The 11365-nt window shown below is 45.5% G+C and overlaps 1 protein-coding gene across 2 annotated transcripts in view; it reads left to right on the forward strand.

The window, feature by feature from the left end:
* The window catches only part of LOC144610622 (noelin-2-like), a 245941-nt gene that overhangs the window by 145059 nt on the left and 89517 nt on the right, over positions 1 to 11365 (forward strand). Inside the window, exon 1 of one of the 2 annotated variants that reach the window (XM_078429471.1) lies at positions 10195 to 10579. The exons of the other annotated variant lie outside the window; for it this stretch is intronic. Within the exon in view, the coding sequence (XP_078285597.1) occupies positions 10445 to 10579 (135 nt within the window). The 5' untranslated portion in view covers positions 10195 to 10444. Of the gene's footprint in view, positions 1 to 10194; positions 10580 to 11365 lie in introns of those variants that run through there. 2 annotated transcript variants of the gene reach the window in all.

Raw genomic sequence — 11365 nt, forward strand, 5'->3', positions numbered from 1 at the left:
TATAGAAACGTATAAGATTATTAAGAGGTTGGACACGTTTGAGGCAGGAAACATGTTCCCAATGTTGGGGGAGTCCAGAACAAGGGGCCACAGTTTAAGAATAAGGGGTAGGCCATTTAGAACTGAGATGAGGAAAAACTTTTTCAGTCAGAGAGTTGTGAATCTGTGGAATTCTCTGCCTCAGAGGGCAGTGGAGGCCAATTCTCTGAATGCATTCAAGAGAGAGCTGGATAGAGCTCTTAAGGATAGCGGAGTCAGGGGGTATGGGGAGAAGGCAGGAACGGGGTACTGATTGAGAATGATCAACCTTGATCACATTGAATGGCGGTGCTGGCTCGAAGGGCCGAATGGTCTCCTCCTGCACCTATTGTCTATTGTCCTGGGCCTCCTCCATTGTCAACAAGCCTTGATCTTTCTCTCTGTACTAATTGCTCTGCAGTGCTCCGGATTTTGCCAAAACTCCTCTATTTTGGTTCCCCTTGTGATTACATCTCATCACATCTCTGGAAGCTGGAGAGAGTGCAGAGAAGATACAAGAGGCTGTTGCCAGGACTCGAGGGCCTGAACGTATAGGGTGGCACAGTGGCACAGCGGTAGAGTTGGCAGTATAACCCAGTTGCTGTCATCCTGCAGAAATAACTTTATTTATTCTCCCCATTATCAAATACCCTCCTTTGGATTTTACAACTCCATGCCAGGAGCAACTCACCAATTGGCCCATCAACCTGCGTTGAGATATGGGAGGAAACCCATGAGAACGTGCAAACTCCACACAGCCAGCACCCGAGGTCAGGATTGAACCCGGGTCTCTGGCGCTGTGAGACAGTCCCTCGAACACTACGCTGCCCCGAAAAACTTTGTACTTGTTCCCTCAGCTTTACACAAACCTTGTTGTGTAAAGGAGGCCCAGGACAGAAACCTTTTAGTTAGGTTAGAGATACAGCGCAGAAACAGGCCTTTCAGCCCACACTGAGTCCACATTGACCAGCGATCCTTGCACATTAACACTACCCCACACACACTAGAGGCAGTTTTACATTGACGACAAGCCAATTAACCTACAAACCTGCATGTCTTTGGAGTACGTCTTTTAACTTGATTTTAATTAATATGAATGTTTCAATTACACACTAAAAGATGAATATGTTCTAAAGTAAATGTATTTTTACTTTTTTTTTGCCAACCCTCTGTTTCCTGTCACTTAATTTCCTCGCCTGGTCAATAGACTGTCTTCGATTCCATAGAGTACAATTTTGGCCAGTCATCACCGATCAAATGTCTCCTTGAAATCAATGTAAATTCACCCATCAACACAATATTCCCGACTATAGTTGTTAGTCTGACTGTTCTATCATTCCCTGGTCTTCGTCTTTTAATAGTACTTGATAAAGGAACAGTTTCCAAATAGCAAGAAGGTTATAAGGTGCTGTTTCTCCAATTTGCGTTTAGACAATAGACAATAGACAATAGGTGCAGGAGTAGGCCATTCAGCCCTTCGAGCCAGCACCGCCATTCAATGCGATCATGGCTGATCACTCTCAATCAGTACCCCGTTCCTGCCTTCTCCCCATACCCCCTCACTCCGCTATCCTTAAGAGCTCTATCCAGCTCTCTCTTGAAAGCATCCACCGAACTGGCCTCCACTGCCTTCTGAGGCAGAGAATTCCACACCTGCACCAATCTCTGACTGAAAAAGTTCTTCCTCATCTCCGTTCTAAATGGCCTATCCCCTTATTCTTAAACTGTGGCCCCTTGTTCTGGACTCCCCCAACATTGGGAACATGTTTCCTGCCTCTAATGTGTCCAATCCCCTAATTATCTTATATGTTTCAATCTCATCCTTCTAAATTCCAGTGTGGCCTCACTGTGGCAATGGAGGAGGCCCAGCACAGTTCAGAAGCAGGTCTTTCAGCCCACTGAGTCCACACTCAGTTTCCAAATAGAGTTGCTGCCTCCCAACAACATTTCAAAGACACTTAGACGGGCATAGGGATAGGAAAGGTTTAGAGGGATATGGGCCAAATGCGGGCAGGTGAGACTAGTGTAGATGGCACATCCTGGTCCTCGCGCTGCCTCGCCCAGGCCAGCAGCATAATCAAGGACGAGTCGCACCCTAGCCTCGGCACGGTGGCGCGGCGGTAGAGTTGCTGCCTTACAGCGAATGCAGCACCGGAGACTCAGGTTCGATCCTGACTACGGGCGCCGTCTGTACGGAGTTTGTACGTTCTCCCCGTGACCTGCGTGGGTTTTCTCCGAGATCTTCGGGTTCCTCCCACACTCCAAAGACGTACAGGTATGTAGGTTAATTGACTGGGTAAAATGTAAAAATTGGCCCTAGTGTGTGTAGGATAGTGTTAATGTGCGGGGATCGCTGGGCGGCGCGGTCTCGGTGGGCCGAAGGGCCTGTTTCCGCGCTGTATCTCTAAATGTAAAAAAAATCTAAAATCTTCTCCCCTCTCCCATCGGGCAAAAGATATAGAAGTGTGAAAACGCACACCTCCAGATTAAGGGACAGTTTCTTCCCAGCTGTTATCAGGCAACTGAACCATCCTACCACAACCAGAGAGCAGTGCTGAACTACTATCTACCTCATTGGTGACCCTCAGACTGTCTTTGATTGAACTTTGCTGGCTTTATCTTGCACTAAACGTCATTCCCCTATTGTGTATCTGTGCACTGTAAAAGGCTCGTTTGTAATCACGTATTGTCTTTCCGCTGACTGGTTAGCACGCAACAAATGCTTTTCACTGTACCTCGGTACACGTGACAATAAACTGAACTGAAACTGAAACTGGTGCATGGATGTTGTTAAGTAGTTGTGTGCTGTATCTGAAACCACTGTTTGGGTTTCTTGGAGATTAAAATAAAAACTATGCACTAACTGAACTGGTTGACGTGGGCAAGATGGGCCGAAGGGCCTGTTTCCATGCTGTACGACCCTGTGCCTTTATGACTCTAACTCCAAGCAGGAGCTATAGATCTATCCAGAGCTGGTTTTAATGTGTATTGGATTTGTTTTTGATGCTGTCCCCATGAGCCTGGCTCAGATTATATTGCCTTACATTGCAAAAGAAGTGATGTTTCTTTGCTCTCAGTTTTTGTCCACAAGGATTTTATATCAACACCTATAACACTTTCAGAGCGCAAGGATTTGAAAAGATACTTCACAGACGGAATACTCATATCAAATCAATCCAAAGGGGACTGGTTTCTGCACAAAGAGGGAACGTGTACCATTTTAGATCATCCTATGAAATATATTGGGAATTTGACCAAGATAGCAATCTGTTTTAACTAATTGGATATTTCTGCTGAAATACGTGCTTAGTATAAAAGTTGAAAGAGTCAATTTAAAACCACGAAATAATAGAGAAATGAGAGGATACTTAATGTAATTGTGAAAATCTCATCCCTCAAATACTGGAAGCGATGTTGATCATGTTTTAGTGAGGAGGTGAACATGACAATCAGGGAGAGACAGAACAAATCCTGAATGCTAACTGATTGCGCACTTAAATAAGCTGCACAAGGAGCTTGTTAAGGCTTCTGAGGAGGCTTACAGTGGTTCTGGATTGAGTTTAGTTTAGTTTAGAGATACCGCACGGAAACAGGCCCTTCGGCCCACCGAGTCCACACCGACCAGCAGTCTTTCCTATAACATGGTGCCCAAAATGAACACAATACTCAAAACGTGGCCTCACCGACATCTTATATAACTGTAACGTAACCTCGCAACTTAAGTACAATACTCCGACTCTTCTTGATCAGTACGGGTGTCAGGGCTTAAGTGGTGAAGACAGGAGAATGGGGTTGAGAGGGATAGACAGGTCAGCCATGATTGAACGGGCGGAGTAGACAGGTTCACAAGTTATAGCAGTAGGATTAGGCCATTCGGCCCATCGAGTCCACTCCGCCATTCAATCATGGCTGATCTCTGCCTCCTAATCCCATTTTCCTGCCTTCTCCCCATAACCCTTGACACCCGTTCTAATCAAGAATTTGTCTATCTCTGTCTTAAAAATATCCACTGACGGCCTCCACAGCCCTCTGTGGCAATGAGCTCCACAGATTAACAACCCTCTGACTAAAGATATTTCGCCTCACCTCCTTTCTAAAAGAGCGCCCTTTAATTCTGAGGGTGCCCATCGAGACTTGATGGGCCGAATGGCCTTATTCTGCTCCTAGAACTTATGAACATGACTGACGAAGGCCAATGTGCCAGAAGGAGGTTAATGTTTTCTAGTCACTTTGATATCTGAACCCTTTCAGCTTACCATTTGTCCCTTAGCTATTTGGAACAGCTAAGCCATTGAACATATGTACATTGGTGTTCCAGTGATCTCTATAATCCACAAAACTACCTCATCACATCAAGTGTTATTAAGGTTCTTGAGTGGTTTAGTGCAGAGAGAGATTTTAATGCAGAAGAAAGTGGATCAACATTTGCTACACAGAGATGTTAGCTTAGTTTAGTTTCGTTTAGAGATACAGTGCGGAAACAGGCCCTTCGGCCTACCGAGTCCACACCGACCAGCGATCCCCACGCACAGGCACTATCGAGGAGAAGGCATGAAAATTGAGTTGAAAGGGACCTTTCACTGAGTTACTCTAGCACTCTGTATTTTGCTCAGGATTCCAGCATCTGCAGTTTAGTTTAATTTATTTTAATCCAGTTTAGTTTAGTTCAGTTTAGAGATGCAGCGCCTTTCGGCACTGACCAGCGATCCCTGCGCACTAGGGACAATTTACAATTACACCAAGCCAATTAGCCTACAAACCTGTACGTCTTTGGAGTGTGGGAGGAAACCGGAGGTCTTGGAGAAAACCTACGCGAACACAGAAAGAATGTACAAACTCCGTACAGACAGCACCCGTAGTCGGGATCGAACCCGGGCCTCCGGCGCTGCAAGCGCTGTAAGGCAGCAACTCTACCGCTGCGCCATCGTGCCGCTCTACAAGTTCTGGAGTGTTTTAGTGCAGAGAGAAATTTTAATGCAGAGGAAAGTGGGCCAAATATCTTTGCCTCACAGAGATATTAGCTTCTGGGGAATGAGGAACAAGGGGAAATAGATTAGGATCGCTCTGGCTCAAAGAGCCAGCACAAGAGGTCACCTTTAATGCTTCAGCTTGTCCATATTGTTGACCAGTCAATTCATCGACTCTCTTGTTGGAAGAGTGGGAAGAGCAGGGAGTGAGGGAGAAATAGGGGCATGGGCATGGTGGCGCAGAGGTAGAGTTGCTATCTTACAGCACCAGACGCCCAGGTTCGATCCTGACTACGGGTGTTGTCTATACGTTCTCCCAAGACCATGTGTGTTATCCCCAGCTGCTCCGGTTTCGTCCCACACTCCAAAGACGTGCAGGTTTGTAGGTTAATTGGCTTCGGTAAAACAATTGTAACCTACAAACCTGCACGCCTTTGGTGTATGTAGGTTAATTGGCTGGGTAAAATGTAAAAATTGTCCCTAGTGGGTGTAGGATAGTGTTAATGTACAGGGATCACTGGGCGGCACGGACTTGGAGGGCCGAAAAGGCCTGTTTCCGGCTGTATATATATGATATGATATGATATGATATGAGACCGGAGCACCCGGAGAAAACCCACGCAGGTCACGGGAAGAACTTACAAACTCGGTACAGACAGCAACCATAGTCAGGATTTAACCCAGGTCTCTTGCGCTGTAAGGTGGCAACTCTACCGCTGTGCCACTGTGCAGCCCAGATGACATACACATACTCACACACGCACACACACTTACAAGTTTGATTTGAGTATTCTGATTAATGATAGTCAGAAGTCTGAAATGTTCAAACAGCTCATTTTGTTGATTAATCTTCCAGCACATGGAATTTATCTTCTCCAGATGATTAATTAGGCGATAACCTCGCACTTCAGTGCACAAGGTAAAATCCATTGTAGGTGCAGCGTGAGGTGGGAATTATTGTCAGCGAATCGTGGAATTTAACATTTAATTTAAATCTCCATTTCTCATGACTGGGAGTCTGAAGAAGGGTCTCGACCCGAAACGTCGCCCATTCCTTCTCTCCTGAGATGCTGCCTGACCTGCTGAGTTACTCCAGCATTTTGTGGATAAGGGAGTCTTACATTAGTGAGTCGGTGTTTGGAAAGCCAGCCTTCGATCCATACTAATGTCTCTTGCCTCGAAATTCAATTGCAAAGTATCATTTTTTATCAGCTGCCTGGATTAGTTGGTATTAGCTGAACGGAGAGGTTGGATAAACTTAGATTGTTTTCTCTGGAGCATCGGAGTCTGAGGGGAGAACTAATAGAAGTGTATAAAATTATGAGAGGAATAAATAGGGTCATAGTCATAGTGTGGAAACAGGCCCTTCAGCCCAACTTGCCCACATGTCCCATCCACACGAGTCCCACTTGCCTGCGTATTCCCGATATCCCTTTAAACCTGTCCTATCCACGTCCATGTCTAATTGCTTCTTAAATGTTGCGATAGTCCCTGCCTCAACTACCTCCTCTGGCAGCTCGTTTCATACACCTGCCACCCTTTTTGTGTACAAAAGAAAATAAACCTCAGATTTATGTCAAATCTTTCCTCCTTCACCTTAAACCTATGTCCGCTGGTTCTCGATTCCCTTATTCTGGCCAAGAGACTCGATCTATTCATCTCATGATTTTGTGAACCTCTATAAGATTAGCAAATTTGCAGATGATACAAAGCTGGGTGGTAGTGTGAACTGTGAGGAAGATGCTATGAGGTTGCAGGGTGACTTGGCCAGGTTGTGTGAGTGGGCGGATGCATGGCAGATGCAGTTTAATGTGGATAAGTGTGAGGTTATCCACTTTGGTGGTAAGAATAGGAAGGCAGAGTATTATCTGAATGGTGTCAAGTTAGGAAAAGGGAACGTACAACGAGATCTGGGTGTCCTAGTGCACCAGTCACTGAAAGGAAGCATGCAGGTACAGCAGGCAGTGAAGAAAGCCAATGGAATGTTGGCCTTCATAACAAGAGGAGTTGAGTATAGGAGCAAAGAGGTCCTTCTGAAGTTGTACAGGCCCCTAGTGAGACCGCACCTGGAGTACTGTGTGCAGTTTTGGTCTCCAAATTTGAGGAAGGATATTCTTGCTATTGAGGGAGTGCAGCTTAGGTTTACTAGGTTAATTCCCGGAATGGCAGGACTGTCATATGTTCAAAGACTGGAGCGACTAGGCTTGTATACACTGGAATTTAGAAGGATGAGAGGGGATCTGATCGAAACGTATAAGATTATTAAGGGGTTGGACACATTAGAGGCAGGAAGCATGTTCCCAATGTTGGGGGAGTCCAGAACAAGGGGCCACAGTTTAAGAATAAGGGGTAGGCCATTTAGAACGGAGATGAAGAAAAACTTTTTCAGTTAGAGACTTGTGAATCTGTGGAATTCTCTGCCTCAGAAGGCAGTGGAGGCCAATTCTCTGAATGCATTCAAGAGAGAGCGAGATAGAGCTCTTAAGGATAGCGGAGTCAGGGGGTACGGGGAGAAGGCAGGAATGGGGTACTGATTGAGAATGATCAGCCATGATCACATTGAATGGCGGTGCTGGCTCGAAGGGCCAAATGGTCTCCTCCTGCACCTATTGTCTATTGTCTAAGTTCACTCCTCAGCCTCCTGAGCTCCAGTGAATAAAATCCTAGCCTGCTCAACCTCTCCCTATTGCTCAGACCATCGAGCAGAATTAGGCCATTCGGCCCGTCAAGTCTACTCCGGCATACAATCATGGCTGATCTATCTCTCCCTCCTAACCCCATTCTCCTGCCTTCTCCCCATAACCTCTGACACCCGTACTAATCAAGTATCTATCTATCTCTGCCTTAAAAATATCCATTGACTTGGCCTCCACAGTCGTCTGCGGCAAAGAATCCCACACATTCCTCAGACTCCCAGTCTGAAGAAGGGTCTCGACCCCAAACGTCACCCATTCCTTCTCTCCAGAGATGCTGCCTGACCCGCTGAGTTACTCCAGCGTTTTGTGTCTCTCCTCAATGACACATCTGCAGTACCTTCCTGCACGGTATGATAATGAGGTTGAGAGGGAAAGTTAGATCAGCCATGATTGAATGGCTGATGGGTAGACCCGATGGGCTGAATGGCCTAATTCTACCCCTAGTGACTTATGGACATGAATGTAATTGGGTTAGTTGATGGTCAGTGCGGACTCAGTGGACTGATGGGACTTTATCTGTGCTGCAACTCTCTAATATTCTAAATTATAATCCCGTGCATGACTGCTGTGGAAATTGAGTAGGAGACAGAAGCTTAATGGCCAGAAATGATGGATTGTCTATGTGGCGTGCGGTGAAATGATCTGGAAATGGTCATTGCTGTTTTTACTTTGAAGGGAAGAAAAATCATTTTCAGTTACAAATGCTACATCAAGACAGGAAGCAGTATAGAAACAGGCGTTTCTGCCCACAATGATACCAGGTTAATCTAATTTTGCGTCGAGACTGATGAAGTCGGAGACAGGAGGACTGGTCGGAGAACTGGGAAGGGGAGGGGAATGGGTTTGAAGAAGGTTCACGGCCCGAAACGTCACCCATTCCTTCTCTCCAGTGATGCTGCCTTCTCTCCAGAGATGCAACTCAACTCCAAACGCTGAGTTACCCCAGCTGTTTGTGCCTATCTTCGAGAGAGAGAGAGAGAGAGAGGAAAAGAAAGGGCTACATGAAATTAGAGAAGTCAATGATCATACCGCTGGGGTGTAAACTACCCCAGTGAAATATGACGTGCTGTTTCTACAATTTGTGCTGGGCCTCACTCTGACAATGGAGGAGGCCCAGGACAACAGACAATAGGTGCAGGAGGAGGCCATTCGGTCCTTCGAGCCTGTACGCACCGCCATTCAATGTCATCAAGGTTGATTATTCTCAATCAGTACCCCGTTCCTGCCTTCTCCCCGTACCCCCTGACTCCGCTATCCTTAAGAGCTCTATCCAGCTCTCTCTTGAATGCATTCAGAGAATTGGCCTCCACTGCCTTCTGAGGCAGAGAATTCCACAGATTCACAACTCTCTGACTGAAAAAGTTTTTCCTCATCTCAGTTCTAAATGGCCTACCCCTTATTCTTAAACTGTGGCCCCTTGTTCTGGACTCCCCCAACATTGGGAACATGTTTCCTGCCTCTAACGTGTCCAACCCCTTAATAATCTTATACGTTTCGATAAGATCTCCTCTCATCCTTCTAAATTCCAGTGTATACAAGCCTACAGGACAGAAAGGTCAGTGTGGGAATGGGAGGGGGATTATATTTCTCTCTCCATCCCATCCCCCTTCCCAGTTCTCCGACCAGCCTTTTACTGTCTCCGACTACATTCTATCTCTGTCCCGCCCCCCTCCCCAAGCATCAGTCTGAAGAAGGGTCTCGACCCGAAACGTCACCCATTCCTTCTCTCCAGAGATGCTGCCTGACCCGCTGAGTTACTCCAGCATTTTGTGTCCATCTTGGATTTAAACCAGCACCAGCAGTTCTTTCCTACACGAGAGACAGAGACGCTAATATAGAGAGAGATAGAACAAATGAATGGACGATGTGCTAAAATGTAACGATGGGAAAAGAAACAGGCCATTGTTAGCTGTGGGCTAGGTGAAAACGAGTTACAGACAACGAGACAACAGGACGACTTTGAAACTGGGACTATGACCAGGGAGGGGGAGGGACGGAGAGAGAGGGTTACTTGAGGTTGGAGAGTACAAAGCAACCTGCTGCCATGACTTAAATTGTAGCAAGGAACTGCAGATGCTGGTTTACACCAAAGATAGACACAAAATGCTGGAGTAACTCAGCGGGACAGGCAGCATCTGTGGAGAGCAGGAATGGGTGACGTTTGGGGTCGAGACCCTTCGTCAGACTTATCCCTTGCTAATGGTATGAATCATAACGATGCAAGGACACACAGGGGCTGTGGGGAGAAGGCAGGTGAATGGGGTTATGAGGGAGAGATAGATCAGCCATGATTGAATGGTGGGGTAGACTTGATGGGCCGAATGGCCTAATTCTACTCCTAACACGTATGACCTTATGAAACATCGCTAGTAATGTTCACTGGCGGAATTATTTCTAGCTTGGTGACCGGACAAGGAATCTCTGCCCAGCAACCTAATGTTGGCTGGCTCTCAGAACCTAAAGTGTTAAATACTCTCCTTGCTTCTCGCTTCGAATCCTTTCTGCTTTCTTGCTTGCTCTGGTTGACGTCAAGAACCGTGTGGAATGTGTTGTCGTCTGTGTGTGTGTGTGTGTTACTCAGAGAGAGAGAGAGAGAGAGAGGGAGAGGGATGTGATATGTGTTCAGTGCTGGATTGCATGGAAGGTATAAAATAAATCTCCAGGGTTGCTGCATTCATCTGACGGAGTGTCGAAGAGCTTTCAGTGTGTGAGTCCCCGGTACCCCAGCCTGATAAGACTGGTGGGCATGAGGCAAGAGTCAGGATGACTGTCCCCTTGTTGAAAATTGGAGCTGTGCTCAGTACCATGGCGATGGTGACCAACTGGATGTCACAGACCCTACCCACGCTCGTCGGGCTGAACGGCACTAAAATCACATCTGGAAACACGCAAAAAATAGTGAGTTCTGCTACTGCCAGCTCCAGTTATTAATATATATATATATATATATATATTTTTTTTTTGTTAAGTTAATCGTACGCTGCACTTTGAAACTCCATAAACCTGTTAAACAAAATAATCTGCGTTTGAAAACTAGGCTAGCAATCTTTGACTTTACAATTATTTGTGCTGCATTATTAATTTATTGGTAAATCACATTTTACTGACATCATAAACATTTGCAAATTCTGCAACAAGAAACCTTGTACATTCGGAGCATTGCTGATTAAAGTCTGAATGGATAAGAATCTTTTGTGCCAGAATTATCAAGGGTTTATGATATATATATATATATATATATCATCTCCTGAGATGCTGCCTGACCCGCTGAGTTACTCCAGCATTTTGTGATACCTTATATATATATATATATATATATGTGTGTGTATATACACACATATATATATACATATATACACACACACACATATATATATATATATATATATATATATATATATATATATATATATATATGTATATATATATAAGGTATTACAAAATGCTGGAGTAACTCAGCGGGTCAGGCAGCATCTCAGGAGAGAAGGAATGGGTGACGTTTCGGGTCGAGACCCTTCTTCAGACTGATATATATACACACATGTATATATATGTGTGTGTGTGTGTGTGTATGTGTGTAGGAAGGAACTGCAGATGCAGAAGACAGGCACAAAATGTTGGAGTAACTCAGCAGGACAGGCAGCATCTGTGGAGAGATGGGCAGCATCTCTGGGGAGAAAAACA

Source organism: Rhinoraja longicauda, chromosome 37 (assembly GCF_053455715.1).
Source record: "Rhinoraja longicauda isolate Sanriku21f chromosome 37, sRhiLon1.1, whole genome shotgun sequence".
NCBI lineage: Eukaryota > Metazoa > Chordata > Chondrichthyes > Rajiformes > Arhynchobatidae > Rhinoraja > Rhinoraja longicauda.